We start from the raw sequence: 19,999 nt of genomic DNA, 5'->3' as shown, positions 1-19,999 counted from the left end.
GGAGTATAGTGGCGTGATCTTGGCTCACTGCAACCTCTGCCTCCTGCATTCAAGTGATTCTCCTGCCTCAGCCTCCTGAGCAGCTGGAATTACAGGTATACATCATCACGCCTGGCTAATTTTTGTATTTTTAGTAGAGATGGGGTTTCACCATGTTGGTCAGGCTGGTCTCATAGTCCTGACCTCAGGTGATCCACCGGCCTTGTCCTCCCAAAGTTCTGGGATCACAGGCATAATGAGCCACCGCACCCGGCCTCTTGCATTATTATTAATATTAGATCTCTCAATGTTATGATAATTGGCCATTATGCACAAGGCAAAGTCGAGATCCATAAGAGTTAAGTGATTTAGGCCAGGCGCGGTGGCTCACGCTTGTAATCGCAGCACTTTGGGAGGCTGAGGCGGGCGGATCACGAGGTCAGGAGATCGAGACCACGGTGAAACCCCGTCTCTACTAAAAATACTAAAAAATTAGCCGGGCGTGGTGGCGGGCGCCTGTGGTCCCAGCTACTCGGAGAGGCTGAGGCAGGAGAATGGCGTGAACCCGGGAGGCGGAGCTTGCAGTGAGCCGAGATTGCGCCACTGCACTCCAGCCTGGGCGACAGAGCGAGACTCCGTCTCAAAAAAAAAAAAAAAAAAAGAGTTAAGTGATTTATTCGATGTTCTGGAGAGATGGCGGGGATGGGATCAGTACTCGTTTTACTGTATCTTAAGATTTTAGTTTTAGTCTTAGCACTATTATTATTTTATTAGGTAGCGAGTCTCAGTTAATGTTGCGCAGGCTGGTTTCAACTCCTGGGGCCTCAAGCGATCCTCCCACCTCAACCTCCCAAGTAGCTGGGACTATAGGTGTGCACCACCATGACCAGCTAATTAAAAAAAATTTTTATAGAAGCAGGGTTTCGCTATGTTGCCCAGGCTGGTATCAAACTCCTGCATTCAAGCAATCCGTCCACCTTGGCCTCCCAAAGTGCTGGGATTACAGGCATGAGCCACCACACCTGACACAAATAACATTTCAATATCTCACTTTCCTATTCTGTGAAATCAGGGATCAGAAAAATAACATAACAAAATGTGATGGAGTTGGCTAGGTTAATCAAAAAAGTGTTCTGTGCCAGAAATTTGGAAATGCTTGGACAAATGAAGTTAAACAGTTTCTTAGCTATAGTATTTCTCAGAGCCTTTGACAAATTAACATTCATAATAGTGGCGTGTTGCACTTCACAAACTTTTTGGACATATAAACACTTTTTGTTTTATGTTATGGCATATCATGTAACTGTAGTGAATCTGAAGGATTTCAGGGCAGAACAAAGAAAAAGATGTGACCACAAGGTGGCAGTGGGACACAACAAGCTCTTTTTGGACAGCACTTTGACAGGTTTGTATGCCGGGAAGTCCCTCACAGCATGAGACCTTCCAAAGGCAACCACAGTGTAGGGCGGCCACTACTCAGAAGGGGGAGGGTAAGAGAATTCCTGGAGGACTAGAGAGAGGGTGTATGTGTCATGACGTTGTTTAGCAGCAAGATCTGGGGGGTCTCTCTGGGTTAGAGAGCTCCAAAGGGCAGCAGTGGGTTGGGGTCTTTTATAGCCCGGGGTTTTTATTTATGGATAGTAGACGTTGAGTGTAGTTTGCAGGGTATGTAAAGCAGGTGGGCTCTAGATAGATGGCTAACAATTTGGTTATTTAGGCTATACTTAAACAATTGGATGTGTAAAAATTTGATTTGGTGACGATGGGCTTTTGAGCTAACAGTCCTGGTTGCTGTGAAGAAGTAAACAACACAGGGCCCCAAAGGTCATTTTTAGACCATTTATGTAACAGTAACACCTAGTCCAGCATTTACCAACTGTGATCTTCCAGATCAAAAATATTTTTATTCTATTCCAAATATTTTGAACTGCTGCCATTTCAATGTCTACTTCCACCACTTCTGGCAGCTACACAAAAATATAAGAAGTGATTTGAAAGGGGTATGCTATTCTTTGTTTTTTTTCTTTTTTCTTTTTTTTTTTTTTTGAGACAGTGTCTCACCCTGTCACTCAGGTTAGAGTGCAGTGGCACAATCTTGGCTAATTGCAACCTCTGCCCCCAGGCTCAAGTGATCCTCGTGCCTCAGCCACCAGAGTAGCTGGGATTACAGGCGTGTGCCACCATGCCCAGCTAACTTTTGTATTTTTAGTAGAGAGGAGGTTTCACCATATTGGCCAGGCTGGTCTCAAACTCCTAATCTCAAGTGATCTGCCTGCCTTGGCCTCCCAAAGTGCGGGACTACAGGCGTGAACTCCCGCACCTGGCCTGAAAATGATATGCTATTCTTGCTGCAAATGTTGAAGTTGACTGATAATTTTTCTTTACCATAAAGTAGTGGTTCCCAAAGTGTAGTCTGCATATTCTATAGTCTGAGACCCTTTCAGGGTTGTGAACTGAACTAGTTACTTTTTTCATGGAACACAATTTTTACTCTTTAAAAGAATGATTGATATGGTTTGGCTGTGTCACCACCCAAATCTCATCTTGAATTGTAGCTCCCACAATTCCCATGTGTCATAAGAGGGACCCAGTGGGAGGTAATTGAATCATGGGGGCAAGTCTTTCCTGTGCTGTTCTTATGATAGTAAATAAGTCTCATGAGAGCTGATGGTTTTAAAAGGGGAAACCCCTTTCTCTTGGCTCTCATTCTCTCTTGCCTGCCACCATGTAAGACATGCCTTTCGCCTTCAGCCATGATTGAGGCTTCCCCAGCCACGTGGAACTGTGAGTCCATTAAACCTCTTTTTCTTTATAAGTTACCCAGTCTTGGGTACGTCTGTATCAGCAGTGTGAAAACGGACTAATACAATGACTACAGTGTAAGGTTATTCTTATTTGAGTACTTGGCAGAATATTTCATGAAAATAGAAGAAATGAGGCTGTCATTTCAAAGAAAACAAATGACAGAATTTGTTATCAGTGATAAAGCTTTAGCTTTCAAGTGAATTTTGGAAGCCTCGTAGCTGCCACTGTGATCTTGAAAGCTATCCAGGACCTTTCTAATGACATCAGTCATTATATTAACAACTGATTTTCGTTTTGGATAATAAAATGTGTCAATATTTAAAATATCTATATAACTCAGAGAACCAATATTTTCCAAACTGCCAATGCATGATGTTACAAAATCATGCATTGGTAAAGATCAACTCAAAATTCAAGACAGACTAGTGGATCATAACACAAATGCATGAAAAGTTCATTGATATGTTTTCAACTTCCACATTGCAACAACCCGTAAGAAATTACCACTTGCTGAGTTTTGGGGTATCAAAGAAGAGTGTCCACAATGATCTGAAAAGTGATGATCTGAATGAAAATATATCTCTTTTCTAGGTAATAGATTTATGATTTTTAAAAAATGAATGTCTATTAAAAATTTATCTGTTTTAATAGAAATTTTAATTTAACAAATATATATAAACAAAAACTCTTTGGGATCCTCAATGATTTTTTTTTTTTTGAGATGGAGTCTCACTCTGTTGCCCAGGCTGGAGTGCAGTGGCGCAATCTCGGCTCACTGCAAGCTCGGCCTCCCAAGTTCATGCCATTCTCCTGCCTCAGCCTCCCAAATAGCTGGGACTACAGGCACCCGCCACCATGCCCAGCTAATTTTTTGTATTTTTAGTAGAGACAGGGTTTCACCGTGTTAGCCAGGATGATCTCGATCTCCTGACCTCATGACCCACCTGCCTCGGCCTCCCAAAGTGCTGGGATTACAGGCGTGAGCCACCGCGCCCGGCCTGGGATCCTCAATAATTTTTAAGAATGTAAATGGGTCCTTGGGTCTATTTGAAAAATACTACTAGAAAGTATTATTTCAATTACTGAAACCTACAAATGGTTAAGTGTTTTGTCATCACCAACATAAAAATACGAAGGTAAAACCAATGGAATTGCTCTGAAACATACGGGGAATACAAAATCTAAGATGCTTCTTAAGTGAGTTATATTTGTATCACATATCTTTTAGATTTTTATAAATTTTGTTTTCTATAATTTTTTTTTTTTTTTTTTTGAGATGGAGTCCTGCCTGCTCTGTTGCCCAGGCTGGAGTGCAGTGAGGTGATCTTGGCTCACCGTAACCTCTGCCTTCCAGGTTCAAGCTATTCTTCTGCCTCAGCCTCCCAAGTAGCTGGGATTACAGGCACCCAGCACCACGCCCGACTAATTTTTGTATTTCTAGTAGACACAGGGTTTCACTATGTTGGCCAGGTTGGCCTTGAACTCCTGACTTCAAGTGATCTGCCCACCTCAGCCTCCCAAAGTGTTGGGATTACAGGCGTGAGCCACTGCGCCTGGCCTATAATGTATTTTAATTTGTATGTTGAACAAGGATGGCTCTTAAGGTTCAACATTAACAGCAACTCTACTTTTGTCTCCCTTGGTCCCTCCAAAGCTGTCCATTGAAGGATCATTCTTCCCACGCTCTTAGATGAAAATTTAGTTAATACCATGACTTTCACGGTATTAAAAATCCACGGTAATGGATTTTTTCCATTATAGAACACTCAAACAGCTGGGTGCGGTGGTCCACACTTGTAATCCCAGAACTTTGGGAGGCCAAGGCGGGTGGATCCCCTGAGGTCAGGAGTTCGAGAACAGCCTGGCCAGCATGGTGAAACACTATTTCTACTAAAAATACAAAAATTAGCCAGGCGTGGTGGCGGGCATCTGTAATCCCAGCTACTTGGGAGGCTGAGGCAGGAGAATCACTTGAACCTAGGAGGCAGAGGTTGCAGTGAGCCGAGATTGCACCACTGCACTCCAGCCTGGGCGACAGAGCGAGACTCAGTCTCAAAGAAAAAAAAAAAAAGAAAGAAAGAAAGAAAGGAAAAAAAAAAAAAAAAAAAAAAAAAAAAAAAAAAAAAAAAAAAAAGAATGCTCAACCAGATTTGTTATTTATTTATTTTTGGAAACAGAGTTTCACTCTTGTTGCCCAAGCTGGAGTGCAATGATGTGATCTCAGCTCATTGCAATAATTTAGTGTGATTAAGTTCATTGCACTCATTAATCATTTAGTGTGATTAAGCCTTCCTGGTGTCTGGAATCAAACCAACTAGGCATTTATCTTAAATCCATGATCTGTTAACATATCTTTGGTTACTAGTGATCTCCATAATGACACAATTTATCTCAAAAGACTCCTTGGTTTGAAAATCTGATTAACCACTCCAGTATATTTTCCAGACTTGAAAACTGGTATTTAGGCCAGGCATGGTGATTCATGCCTGTAATCCCAGCACTTTGGGAGACTGAGGCAGGTGGATCACCTGAGGTCAGGAGTTCAAGACCAGCCTGGCCAACATGGCGAAACCCTGTCTCTACTAAAATACAAAAATCAGCTGGGTAGAGTGGTGCAAGCCTGTAATCCCAGCTACTTGGGAGGCTGAGGCAGGAGAAGCACTTGAACCCGGGAGGTGGAGGTTGCAGTGAGCTAAGATCATGCCGCTGCACTCCAGCCTGGGTGACAGGGTGAGATTCTGCCTCAAAAAAGGAGAAAAGAAAATTGGTAATTGTTGCTTCTCTCTACAGATGCTTCTCACTTTAGGATGGGGTTACACCCTGATAAACTCATTATAAGTTGAAAATACACAAAGTCGAAAATGTGTTCAATATACCTAACTTACTGAACAACATAGCTTAGCCTAGCCTACATGCTCAGAACACTTAAATTAGCCTACAGGTGGGCAAAATTTTCCGACACAAAGCCTATTTTTTAATAAAATGTTGACTATCTCATGTTATCTATTGAATATTATACTGAAAGTGAAAAAAACGGTTGCATAGGTTCTTGAAGTATGACTTCTACTGAATGCATATGGCTTTTGCACCATTGTAAAGTCGAAAAACTGTAAATTGATCATTTTAAGTCAGGGATCATCTGTGTGCTGACAGCCACCACGTCCAACCAATTAATTTTTAATAGTTTAAAAATAATCCACATGATATAAAATTCAAAAGATACAAAGGGGTATATAATGACATTTTTTTTCCTACTCTTGTTCCTTTACAACTTTCTGTGGAGCTAAGCCCAGTTAACAGTTTCTTTTTTTGTCACAGGGTCTCACTCTGTTACCCAGACTGGGGTGCAGTGGGGTGATCATGGCTCACTGCAGCTTCGACCTCCCAGGCTTAAGTGATCCACCCACCTTAGTCTCCCACAGTGCTGGGATTATAGGCATAAACCACCGCACCCGGCGACCAGTGTCCTTGCTGGCTCTAGTTTCTTAGGAAATGTCTTTGCATAAAGATCTAATGTTCACTACAGATGTCACTGATACCCAGATACAATCTATGGTTACAGCCTTGGTTAAGGCTGGCAACCTAAAAATAAAAGAGAGAAGTTGTCAAAGGGACTTCCTAAAAATAAAAGAGAAGTTGTCAAAGGAACTTCCAGGATAATAACTTAACCTACAGAATAATTGTTTAGACTGGCTGGGCATGGTGGCTCACGCCTGTGATCCCAGCACTTTGGGAGGCTGGGGCGGGTGGATCATGAGGTCAGGAGCCTGGCCTGGCCAATATGGTGAAACCCCATCTCTACTAAAAATACAAAAATTAGTTGGATGTGGTGGCGTGTGCCTGTAGTCCCAGCTACTTGGGAGGCTGAGGCAGGAGAATCACTTGAACCTGGAAGGCAGAGGTTGCAGTGAGCCAAGATTGCACCACTGCACTCCAGCCTGGGCGGGCAACAGAGCAAGACTCTGTCTTAAAAAAAAAAAAAAAAAGAATAATTGTTTAGACTGTAATAAGAAAAATGAGCTGGAAGGACTGGGCATGACTACTGATTTACAAGTTAGATCCAGTTTATATTACGGTGTGGACCTATTATAGGGGTAATATGAAAGGGTGCCATGGTTTCTAGAGTAGGAGGATATATACCATGGCTCTTATACAGGCAAAATGGGCTATTGCTATTTTGTTCTCCTCCAGTGAAGAGCCACATTAGCCAAAGAGTCCAAATTATTCTGCCTTTTTGTTTGTTTGAGACGGAGTTTCGCTCTTGTTGCCCAGGCTGGAGTGCAATGGAGCGATCTCAGCTCACTGCAACCTCCACCTCCCGAGTTCAAGCAATTCTCCTTCCTCAATCTCCCGAGTAGCTGGGATTACAGGTGCACACCACCACGCCTGGCTAATTTTGTAATTTTAGTAGAGATGGCGTATCTTCATGTTGGTCAGGCTGGTCTCAAACTCCCAACCTCAGGTGATCCACCCACCTTGGCCTCCCAAAGTAATGGGATTATAGGCATGAGCCACCATGCCCAGCTATTCTGATCCTAATGTCTGCAGTTTGATAATAGTTAACAAGTCACTTAGTGTATTCGATAGATGTAATATTATAAACTTGAAATTTTCTTATTGTTTACATAAAGCATCATGTTCAATATCACAAACACAACCACTGCTGTCATCATAATCCTCTTCATAGCTAACATTTATTGAGCACTGGCCACCACCACCACCTTCATTTATCGTTATCATGACCAACATTTATTGAACTCTTACTATGTGCAAGGCCACCATATAAAGAATTGTCAGAGGCCGGGCGCGGCGGCTCAAGTCTGTAATCCTAGCACTTTGGGAGGCTGAGGCAGGCGGATTGCCTGAGCTCAGTAGTTCGAGACCAGCCTGGGCAACACGGGGAAATCCCGTCTCTGCTAAAAATACAAAAAAAATTAGCCTGGCATGGTGACGTGCGCCTGTAGTCCCAGCTACTCAGGAGGCTGAAGCAGGAGAATTGCTTGAACCCAGGAGGTAGAGGTTGCAGTGAGCTGAGATTGCACCACTGCACTCCAGCTTGGGTGACAGAGCGAGACTCCGTCTCCCAAAAAATAAAAATAAAATACAATAAAATAAAGAATTGTCAGATAATCATGACTAAGTCTATGAGGTAAGTACTCTCATTATGCCTGTTTTACAGATGAGGAAACTGAACAATAAAATGGGTTAAGTAATGTACTCAAGGTCACACAGTAAAAGATGAAGCCAGAATTTGAACCCAAGCAATCTATCGCACTAACCTGTTATCAAGGGGCATCCATGGAAGAGTAATATACGTATTTGAGGACAGTAAGTAAGGACAGCTTCGACAGCCCCATCAGTCAGATTTACACAATGTCCCATATGAATCTCCTATGCAAAAATAAAGAAAATAAAGTCAAATGAAAACAAAGATCTATAATAACAGTATGAACAATTTTGAGAAACATTCTGATACAAAAAGAACCAGATATCTACTTGCAAAAAAAAAATATGTAGAAAAGACCAATATAAGTCTGAAGTAATTTGGAAGGAGCAGCTTAAAAAGTTAAATGCCCAACCATTTTATACAGTAATGTGCAATAGCTATTAAAGCTGCAGATGAGTATGCCCCAGAACCCAGCAATTCCAATTGTTGATCTACAGAGGATCTCTTCTACATGTGCACAAGGAAACAATTTATAAATATGCCCTTTGCAGTATTACTTGTAATAGTAAAAAAAGTGGAGAATGGGAAAATCAATCCTTTATAAATAGAATAGAATAAGAGAAAACAGCTAAAACGAAAAATATCTACTTGTATTAATAGACATAAATCTCAAACATGTTAGTTCAGACCCTTTGACAAACAGTACGGTAGTATCTTATAAAGCTAAACATGTATTTGCTATATGACCCAGCAATTTCACTCGTAGGCATTTACCCAAGAAAAATGAAAGCATATGTCTACACAGAGGTTTGTATGCAAATGTCTGTAGCAGTCCAAAATTGGAACCCAAATGTCCATCAAATGATAAAATTATTTTTAAATTTTTTAAAAATTTTCATAGGTTTTTGGGGAACAGGTGGTATTTGGTTACATAAGTAAGTTCTTTAGTGGTCATTTGTGAGATTTTGGTGCACCCATCAACCAAGCAGTATACACTGAGCCCGATTTTTAGTCTTTTACCCCTTACCTCCTTCCCACCCTTTCCTCCTGAGTCCTCAGAGTCCACTGTGTCATTCTTATGCCTTTGCATCCTCATAGTATAGCTCCTACTTATGAGTGAGAACATGTGATATTTGCTTTTCCATTCCTGAGTTACTTCACTTAGAAGAATAGTCTCCAATCCCATCCAGGTTGCTGTCAATGCCATTAATTCATTCCTTTTTATGGCTGAGTAGTATTCCATTGTGTACATATACCACAGTTTCTGTATCCACTTCTTGATTGATGGGCATTTGGGTTGGTTCCACATTTTTGCAGTTGCAAATTGTGCTGCTATAAACGTGTGTACAAGTATCTTTTTCGTATAATGACTTTTTTCTCTGGGTAGGCACCCAGTAGTGGGACTGCTGGATCAAATGGTACTTCTACTTTTAGTCATTTAAGGAATTTCCACACTGTTTTCGACAGTGGTTATACTAGTTTACATTCCCACCAGCAGTGTAGAAGTGTTCCCTGTTCACCACATCCACACTAACATCTATTATTTTTTGATTTTTTGATTATGGCCATTCTTGCAGGAGTAAGGTGGTATCGCATTGTGGTTTTGATATGCATTTCCCTAATCATTAGTGATGTTGAGCATTTGTTCATGTTTGTTGGCCATTTGTATATCTTCTTTTGAGAATTGTCTATTCATGTCCTTAGCCCACTGTTTGATGGGACTGTTTGCTTTTTTCTTGCTAATTTGTTTGAGTTTGTTCTAGATTCTGGATATTAGTCCTTTGTCAGATGTATAGATTGTGAAGATTTTCTCCCATTCTGTGGGTTATCTGTTTACTCCACCAACTATTCTTTTGCTGTGCAAAAGCTCTTTACATTTAATTAAGTCCCAGCTATTTATCTTTGCATCAAATGGTACAATTATAAATAAATTATGGCATATCCATACTATGGAACACTACTTAGCAATAAAAAGGGGCTGAGTGCGGTGGCTCACGCCTGTAATCCCAGCACTTTGGGAGGCCAAGGTGGGTGGATCATGAGGTCAGGAGACCGAGACCATCCTGGATAACATGGTGAAACCCCCCGTCTCTACTAAAAATACAAAAAAATTAGCTGGGCATGGTGGCACGTGCCTGCAGTCTCAGCTACTTGGGAGGCTGAGGCAGGAGAGTCACTTGAACCTGGGAGATGGAGGTTGCAGTGAGCTGAGATCATGCCACTGCACTCCAGCCTGGGCGACAGAGCGAGACTCCATCTCAAAAAAAAAAAAAAAAAATGAATGAAATATTAACATATGCAACAACATGGATCAATCTCACAAACACTATGCTAAGTGAAGGAAGTAAAAGAAAGAAATAAAAACCAAAATAGTATATTATATTCTGCAGAATTCCATTATATAAAATTATACTTATATAAAATTGAATTTATATACAATTATAGAAAAGCCAAAACAATGACAAAGTAAATCAGTGGTTGCCTAAGAGAGGGTCACAGAAGGGGATCAACTACAAAGGACCAGAGACAAAAAAAAAAAATAAAACCACAGAGAAAACAGACAACTTTTTAGGGTGATGAAAATGTTCTATACATCAATTGTGGTGGTGGTTATATATGGCTGTATAACAATTACCAAAATTTATCCAACTATGCACATAAAATGAGTGAATTTTCTTGTATGTAAATTATACCTCAATTACACCTGAAAAATTTCAGAAAACATAATTTTGAATAACACAAATTGTAAAGGGACATATATTATGAAGCTATTATGTAAAATCTGAAAACATATAAAACAAGGCTATATCTTATTTATGGATTTATACATAATAGAAAAAGCATCCATTTCTGTCTGAGCAGGGTCCACAGGAAGAAAAAAAAGAAAAGGTATCCAAACATACAAGGAGAGATACATAATCATATTTAGGATAGTGGTTACCTCTGAAGGCAGAAAGGGAGAATAATTGAGCAGGGCTTTAGATGTAACATTATTTTATTTTATTTTATTTATTTATTTTTTTTTGAGACGGAGTCTCGCTCTGTCGCCCAGGCTGGAGTGCAGTGGCGCAATCTCGGCTCACTGCAAGCTCTGTCTCCTGGGTTCACGCCATTCTCCTGCCTCAGCCTCTCCGAGTAGCTGGGACTACAGGCGCCCGCCACCACGCCCGGCTAATTTTTTTGTATTTTTAGTAGAGACGGGGTTTCACCGTGGTCTCGATCTCCTGACCTCGTGATCCACCCGCCTCGGCCTCCCAAAGTGCTGGGATTACAAGCGTGAGCCACCACGCCTGGCCTATTTTATTTTACTTTATTTTTTTTTTGAGACAGAGTTTCATTCTTGTTGCCCAGGCTAGAGTGCAATGGAGCAGTCTCCGCTCATTGCAACCTCCGCCTCCAGGGCTCAAGTGATTCTTCTGCCTCAGCCTCCTGATAGCTGGGATTACAGATGTGTGAGACCATGCCTGGCTAATTTTTGTATTTTTAGTAGACACAGGGTTTCACCATGTTGGTCAGGCTGGCCTCAAACTCTGACCTCAAGTGATCCACCCGCCTCAGCCTCTCAAAGTGTTGGGATTACAGGTGTGAGCCACTGCACCCAGCTGTAACATTATTTTAGAAAAAGAACAAATTCAGCACTTTGGGAGGCCAAGGCGGGCAGATCACCTGAGGTCGGGAGTTTGAGACCAGCCTGGCCAACACAGTGAAACCCCATCTCTACTAAAAATACAAAAATTAGCTGGGCGTGGTGGTGTGTGCCTGTAGTCCCAGCTACTTGGGAAGCTGAGGTAGAAGAATCGCTTGAACCCGGGAGGTGGAGGTTGCAGTGAGCCGAGATCACTGCATACCAGTCTGAGTGACAAAGTGAGACTCTGTCTCAAAACAAAACAAAACAAAAAAACACATTAAGGCACTAAAAAAAGAAAATATTTCTGGCAGATTAGGGTCTTACTGAAATTGCATACTCATAGCATAACTTTTATGGAAAACAATTTAGGACTGTTAAAAAAGTATGCATACCTATTAATCCATTTGTTCCATTTTTGGGAATTCATTATAGCAATGGAAGGAAAAGTGACTGTCCCAATATATAATTATTTCTAATAGCTAAAAACCAGAAACAATCTGAATTACCAATAATAAAAAACAAGTAAAGTATGTTACATTATATGGACAGTCTGTTCTCTGATATGCCAGGATCTAGAACAGTAAATGCTTAATAAATATTTATTAATAAATGAAATTTTATACAGCAAATTAAATTTTAATTATAAGGATTAAAGAAACTTATGAAATGACTATCATATAAGGCTAAGAATGTGATAACATTTATTGAGGTACTACCACATATCTGGAATTGTATTAAAAGCTAAGGATAAAATGAACAAAATGATGAGCACAATGATCAATAGAGATTTCAGAAATGATCATGATATTTGCTAAATGCTGTAACATAAGTTTGTACTAAGTGCTTGTTGATCTTTTTTTTCTTTAATTTTATAATTTTTTTGAGACACGGTCTCACTCGGTTCCCCAAGCTGGAGTGCAGTGGTGCAAGCACAGTTCACCGTAGCCTCAACCTCCCAAGTTCAATTGCTCTCCCCACCCCAGACTCTGGAGCAGCTGGGAGTACAGGCATGCACCACCACCTCTGGCTAATTTTTTTTTTTTTTTGAGATGGAATTTCGCTCTTGTTGCCCAGGCTGGAGTGCAATTGCGCGATCTTAGCTCACTGCATCCTCCACCTCCCAGGTTCAAGCCTCAGCCTCCTGAGTAGCTGGGATTACAGGCGTGCACCACCATGCCCAGCTAATTTTGTATTTTTGGTAGAGATGAAGTTTCTCCATGTTGGTCAGGCTCGTCTCTGAACCCCCAACCTCACGTGATCCACCTGCCTCGGCCTCCCAAAATGCTGGGATTACAGGCGTAAGCCACCATGTCCAGCCAATTTTTGTATTTTTCTTTTTTCATTTTTTTTTTTAGATGGAGTTTTGCTCTTGTTGCCCAGGGTGGAGTGCAATGGTGTGATCTCAGCTCACCATATCACCATAACCTCTGCCTCCTGGGTTCAAGCGATTCTCCTGCCTCAGCCTCCTGAGTAGTTGGGATTACAGGCATGCGCCACCACACCCGGCTAATTTTGTATTTTTAGTAGAGATGGGGTTTCTCCATGTTGGTCAAGCTGGTCTCAAACTCCCAACCTCAGGTGATCCGCCCGCCTCGGCCTCCCAAAGTGCTGGGATTACAGGCGTGAGCCACTGCACCCAGCCTGTATTTTTCATAGAGACAAGGTTTCACTATGTTGCCCAGGATGTTCTTGAAATCCTGAGCTCAAGGGATCCACTTGCCTTGGCCTCTCAAAGTGCTGAAATTACAAAAGTGAGCCACCGCATTCAGCTTCTTGTCAATCTTTAGGAAAGGTCCTTAGACCTTTAATCAAATTGATTTCCAAATTATAAATAATTTAGCAACATTAATAACTTAATTGCCCAGAATAGAACAAATTAAAAGCAACAGATTAAAATGTGATGACAGGTAGGCCTCCACATTACCGATGAGAATAGTTAGTAAAAAAAAAAAAAAAAAGCTGGCTGGGCGCGGTGGCTCACGCCTGTAATCCCAGCACTTTGGGAGGCTGAGGCGGGCGGATCACGAGGTCAGGAGATTGAGACCATCCTGGCTAACACGGTGAAACCCTGTCTCTACTAAAAATACAAAAAAAATTAGCTGGGCATGGTGGTGGGCGCCTGTAGTCCCAGCTACTCAGGAGGCTGAGGCAGGAGAATGGCGTGAACCCAGGAGGCGGAGCTTGCAGTGAGCCGAGACTGCGCCACTGCACTCCAGCCTGGGCGACAGAGCAAGACTCTGTCTCAAAAAAAAAAAAAAAGAAAGAAAAAGTTAGGGCTGGGTGCGGTGGCTCACACCTGTAATCCCAGCACTTTGGGGGGCCAAGGAGGGTGGATCACCTGAAATCAGGTGTTTGAGACCAGCCTGGCCAACATGGTGAAACCCTGGCTCTACTAAAAATACAAAAATTAGCTGGGCATGTTGGCAGCTGCCTATAATCCCAGCTACTTGGGAGGCTGAGGCAGAAGAATTGCTTGAACCCGGGAGATGGAGGTTGCAGTGAGCTAAGATCACACCATTGCATTCCAGCCCGGGCCACAAGAGCAAAACTCCGTCTCAAAAAAAAAAAAAAAAAAAAATTTAGGCCAGACATGGTGGCTTATACCTATAATTCCAGCACTTTGGGAAGCCAAGGCAGGAGAACTGCTTGAGTCCAGGAGTTCGAGATCATCCTGGGCAACATGGTAAGACCCGTCTCTACAAAAAATAAAAAAGTAGCCAGGAGTGGGGGCACATATCTGTAGCCCCAGCTATTCAGGAAGCTGAGGTGGGAGGATTGCTTGAGCCAGGGCAGTCAAGGCTGCTGTAAGCCATGATAGCGCCACTGTACTCCACCCTGGGTGACAGAACAAGACCCTGTCTCAAAAACCAAAATTTAAGTTTGTCCTTCAATTTGAGTCAGAGGATGCTATAAACCAAAGGTTAAAGTATATTCGCTCAGGCCAAGCATGTGGCTCACACCTATAGTTCCAGCACTTTAGGAGGTCAAGACAGGAGGATCACTGAGGCCAGGAGTTTAAGACCAGCCTGGGCAACATAAAAAGACCCTGTCTCTACAAAACAAAACAAAATAAAACAAAACAATTTTTTTTTTAAAGTATATTCACTCTCCTTTGTTTAAGGAAGGCATTAAGTTCTAATAAATTTTAGAGGCATTTCCATTAAAATGTTTTGGCACTTTGGAATAATCTTTGGAAAACTGAAAAAATAAAAAATGTAATGATATGGCACTATAATCACCAACACACTAGTTATTCCATTTTTTTCTCATTCTACTTTGGTTGGTGCTCTCAATTTTATAACGTTGAGGTAAATAGGTCGGTATCTTTACTATCATGCATAACAACCAATTTCTTGGTGGTTTTATTTACAGGTGATTAATTTAACTGATAACTTTATTTAAAATTATAGTAATTACAGGGTAATGTTGTAAGCATTACATAACCTAGTGAATGTAAGGCAGTTAGTATACAGCCTGGCATAACAGTAAGTGCTCGACAAATGTTTGCACTTAAAATACCAAAAATTACTGCTCCTGCATTTAGGATGCAATTTGGAATTCAAAACTTGGTATAATAATAAATATGGTAATTTCTTTCTTTCTTTCTTTTTTTTTTTTTTTTTTTGAGATGGAGTTTCGCTCTTGTTGCCCAGGCTGGAGTGCAGTGGCGCAATCTCGGCTCACTGCAACCTCCCGCCTCCCAGGTTCAAGTGATTCTCCTGCCTCAGCCTCCCAAGTAGCTGGGATTACAGGTACCTGCCACCATGCCCGGCTAATTTTTGTATTTTTAGTAGAGATAGGGTTTCTCCATGTTGGCCAGGCTGGTCTTGAACTCCTGGCCTCAGGTGATCCACCTGTCTCAGCCTCCCAAAGTGCTGGGATTATAGGTGTGAGCCACCATGCCTAGCCTAATATGGTAATTTCTTAATAAAATATTTAAAATATATATATGCTACCAAGACCAGATATATAAAATCACAAAAAAGAATCTATTTGGGCAATAACTCAAGGATAAATATTTTGGAAAAAACACGGCATTGTCATTCCAATAGTTGGCTTTTTAAAAAATGTATTTATGGCAGGGCGTGGTGGCTCACACCTGTAATCCCAGCACTTTGGGAGGCCAAGGGGGGCGGATCACCTGAGGTCAGAAGTCTGAGACCAGCCTGGCCAACATGGCAAAACCCTGTCTCTAATAAAAAAATACAAAAATTAGCTGGATGTGGTAGCATATGCCTGTAGTCCCAGCTACTCAGGAGACTGAGGCTGGAGAATTGCTGGAACTTGGGACATGGAGGTCACAGTGAGCTGAGATCACACCACTGCACTCCAGCCTGTGCGACAGAGCAAGACTCCATCTCAAAATAAATAAATAAATAAATAAAAATTAAAATAAAAAAGTATTTATTTATTTATTTAAGATATAAGGTCTCACTATGTTGCCAGGCTGGACTCCAACTCTTGGGTTCAAGGGATCCTCCTGCCTCAGCCTCCCTGAGTAGCTGGGACTACAGGCATGTACCACTGTGCCCTATTAAAATGGTTATTTTTACTAACATTTTTAAAATTCATTTATAGCCTGCTTACTTCCAAAAAGGATTTGATGTGGCTTACTGTTAAATAGCACAGTTATATTAAACCACTTGTCAACTGGGGAAGACAGAAACCAAAATCCTGGGATAAAAGGCTTCTTAGTATATTTAGAAATAGGTTACAAGTGCATTCGTGATTCAATTCAAAGGATGAACACAAATTTAAGATCTTTTTTAGGCCAGGTGCAGTGGCTCACTCCTGTAATCCCAGTACTATGGGAGGCCGAGGCGGTCGGATCACCTGAGGTCGGGAGTTCGAGACCAGCTTGGCCAACATGGTGAAACCCCGTCTCTACTAAAAATACAAAAATTAGCCGGTGGCACACGTCTGTAATCCCAGCTGCTTGGGAGGCTGAGGCACGAGAAGTGCTTGAACCTGGGAGGTGGAGGTTGCAGTGAGCGGAGATTATGCCACTGCACTCCAGCCTGGGCAACAGTGTGAGACTCCGTCTCAAAAAAAAAAAAAAATTTTTTTAATGATTGTACAATGTGGCTATCAAGAAAAATAGGATGACAGGATGTCAACAGAATTAGTACTCCTGGTAGAAATATCATTAAGACCTGAAATCCTATTATAAATAATATCACTTTACACTGATAAACATTCATAATCTTCATCCATAATAAGATGATTCTTAAATCTGTTAGAAGCTAAAACTTCTGGGAAATAGGCCTTTTATTGGAAGTAAAACGAGTTTTTCTTTTAAAGCACCTTTACTTTATATCCTAACTTAACAGTTTTTATTTACTCTGGCAATAAAGAGATAGAACACCCACCAACAAAGTCCCTAAAATACGTAATTGATAAAGCATTGGTTGTCTGCTAGGTTTTCAACATAATTTCTTTTTTTTTTTTTTTTTTTTTTTCTTTTTTTCTTGAGACGGAGTCTCGCTCTGTCGCCCAGGCTGGAGTGCAGTGGCGCAATCTCGGCTCACTGCAAGCTCCGCCTCCTGGGTTCACGCCATTCTCCTGCCTCAGCCTCTCCGAGTAGCTGGGACTACAGGCGCCCGCCACCACGCCCGGCTAATTTTTTTTTGTATTTTTTAGTAGAGACGAGGTTTCACTGCGGTCTCGATCTCCTGACCTCGTGATCCGCCCGCCTCGGCCTCCCAAAGTGCTGGGATTACAAGCGTGAGCCATCGCGCCCGGCCCATAATTTCTGAGAATATAAAAATTACCACCATCTTTATAATTATTTTAAAATTACCTCTAATATATTCGCACAAGGTCCACTAACAAGTGCAATCACACCACTGTCAGATACCTAAGCAAAGGGAAAAAGAAACACAGTCCATGAATCCAGACAACAGAAGTAGAATTTTCCAAAATGTATTCGTTATTTAGATATAGTCTTAATGCCTCCCATTCATCAAACATGTGTTTTAGCCATATGTACCTTACACCCTTGTTACTTAATTGAGAGGAATATGCCAAAATATATCGCAATTACTTAACCACTAAAAGCATGAAGTGGTCAATAGTTTCAACCAAAACAAAATGAACTCATTATGATATGTTCTCATTAGTCATGAAAATACATTTGGTAAACACATAGTCTGTATGTCTGAAGCCTATATGTCATTTACCTGAGTAGCTGAAAAGTCAACACACTGCAAAAATGGGCAGTTTTTTCCTAATGCATGTAAGGACACATCAGTAATACTTAAGCAGCCACCTAAATCGATGATCTTTAGCAGCTGGCAATTGAGTGCAAGAGCAACGACTCCTTCGTCAGTGAGATTGCAGCATCTTTTCAAAGAAGCTTCATGTAGGTATGAACAAGATGAAGCCACAGCTTTTATTCCTGGGGGAAAATATATATCAATGAGCTATATGTGTGTATATGTATACATGAGAAATGTGACTGATTTTCATTTTAGCAATCACCCATTCAATGTTAGCCCTTTTCAAAGTAGTCCACCTGTGAGGAAATACTGATTTTTCCAGTGATGCTGTCATTATTCAGAACTCTTTTGGAATGTTTCAGGAATTCTCTACACTCTGTAGTATCTGCAATTAATGGCAAGGCTTTATTGTCCACAGGTTGAATTGCTTTTAGGAAATAGGCAAAAGTCATTCAGAACCCAATTAGATGGTGAAATATAAGGCGATTCTCCTTTTGGTTAAAACAAAAGTTTTCAAGTAATCAAATTACTTTTCTAGTGGACTTTGGAGGGAAACCAAAAGTTAAACTGCCCAAATGGTTTCAGTCATGATCTTCATGCTTACGGTTAGAAATTTATAGCTATGCCTATGCGTTCTCTCTCGCTCCACTTTGACTCTGTTCTCAAAAGTGAATCTTTTTTCTACCACCATGCTCCTTCTGTTAGCCTGGACCAATCTTACATTTTCCTGAGGTTCAAAAAAGAGAAGTCTTTAAATCCAGTTAAGCTGATATAAGTGCACATTGGAGATGGGTGCACATAAATAAAAGAGTATTTAGGTGATCCTGGGCCCTTTGGTCATAAACAAACATGGTAGCACTGTTAAAAGATACCTTTATGGGCAAAATACACAGAAGGGAAGATGGTAAATTCATGGGTAGGTCATTTTTACTGTTTTCCATATCTTAAGAAATAACTTTTTTTTTCTTAAGACCAGTTATTTTATTTATCAGTGTCCAGCATGGAAGTTGTGATACAATAAGAACTATATTTGATCTTTGTTCCCAGTCCCTGACACAGAGCTCCGAAAAGCCTTGGAATTTCCTGAGTGACAGGGGTGCCTTTTGTTAGTCATAATAAGCCCCTTTTGATCATACTTGAGTTTAAGCTAATGAGGTGACAGCATGGGACCCCTAGATAGCCTAAGGGTGGGGCCTGTCTCCAGAAAACTCAAGTGAGTAGAGGGTTAGAACATTCAGCTCCGTCCACAGACCTTTGGCGAGGTGGGGGTCAGGGACGGCAGGGAATAGGGGATGGGGATTAAGCTCTATAAAAACACTTGGGCCGGGTGTGGTGGTTCACACCTGTAATCTCAGCACTTTGGGAGGCCGAGGTGGGCAGATTACTTGAGCTCAGGAGTTTGAGAGCAGCCTGGCCAACATGGTGAAACCCCGTCTCTACTAAAAATACAAAAATTAGCTGGGCGTGGTGTTACACGCCTGTAATCCCAGCTACTCCGGAGGCTGAGGCAGGAGAATCACTTGAACCCAGAGGTGGAGGATGCAGTGAGCCAAGATGGCACCACTACACTGAAGCCCGAGCAATACGGTGAGACTCTGTCTCAAAAAAATAAAAAGAAAAGAAAAAGGAAGAAGAAAAAACAAACAAAAAACCTCTTGAACAAGGAGACTTGATGAGCTTCTGAGCTGGTGAATGCATCCACATGCTGGGAGGGCGGCGTATCCCAACTCCACAGGGACAGAGGCTCCTGCGCTTCCGGACCTCACCCTATGTACTCTTCATCTTGCTGTTCATCTGTATCCTTTATAATCTTTTAGAATAAATTGGTAAATGTAACAAAAGTGATTCCCTGAGTTTTGTGAGCCGTTCTGACGAATTATTGAATGGGGGAGGAGGTGATGGAAACCCTCCATTTATAGTTGGTCAATCATATGTACCAGAGGCCTGGCCTTGCAACTGGCATCTGAAGTGGGGATAGTCTTGTGGGACTGAGCCCTTCACTTGTGGGATCTGATGCTAACTCCAGGTAGATAGTGTCAGAACTGAATTAAATTGTAGCGCACCCAGCTGGTGTCCAGAGAGTTGGAGAATTGTTTGGTGTGAAAAAACCCCACACATTTGCTGTCAGAAGTGTGGTGTGAGTGTAGAGAAATATGGTTTTATTGGAGAAGTTCTTTTTTGTGAGTTATTATTTATGTAAAC

General features: G+C 41.4%; 1 protein-coding gene across 8 annotated transcripts in view; it reads right to left on the bottom strand.

The window, feature by feature from the left end:
• AMN1 (antagonist of mitotic exit network 1 homolog) overlaps positions 1-19,999 on the bottom strand; it is a 64,617-nt gene that overhangs the window by 14,149 nt on the left and 30,469 nt on the right. For all 8 annotated transcript variants that reach the window (XM_032159988.2, XM_058442659.1, XM_032159985.2 and 5 more), the window contains 3 exons: positions 17,759-17,976; positions 17,380-17,436; positions 8,064-8,175 (listed from right to left, as the gene is read on the bottom strand). In XM_032159988.2, coding sequence (XP_032015879.1) covers positions 8,064-8,175; positions 17,380-17,436; positions 17,759-17,976 — 387 coding nt within the window. The remainder of the gene's footprint in view (positions 1-8,063; positions 8,176-17,379; positions 17,437-17,758; positions 17,977-19,999) is intronic.

This window comes from Hylobates moloch, unplaced genomic scaffold, assembly GCF_009828535.3.
Source record: "Hylobates moloch isolate HMO894 unplaced genomic scaffold, HMol_V3 SCAFFOLD_8, whole genome shotgun sequence".
Lineage (NCBI taxonomy): Eukaryota > Metazoa > Chordata > Mammalia > Primates > Hylobatidae > Hylobates > Hylobates moloch.
The sequence above is the reverse complement of the archived record's forward strand: the minus strand, read 5'-3'. Positions and strand labels throughout refer to the sequence as shown.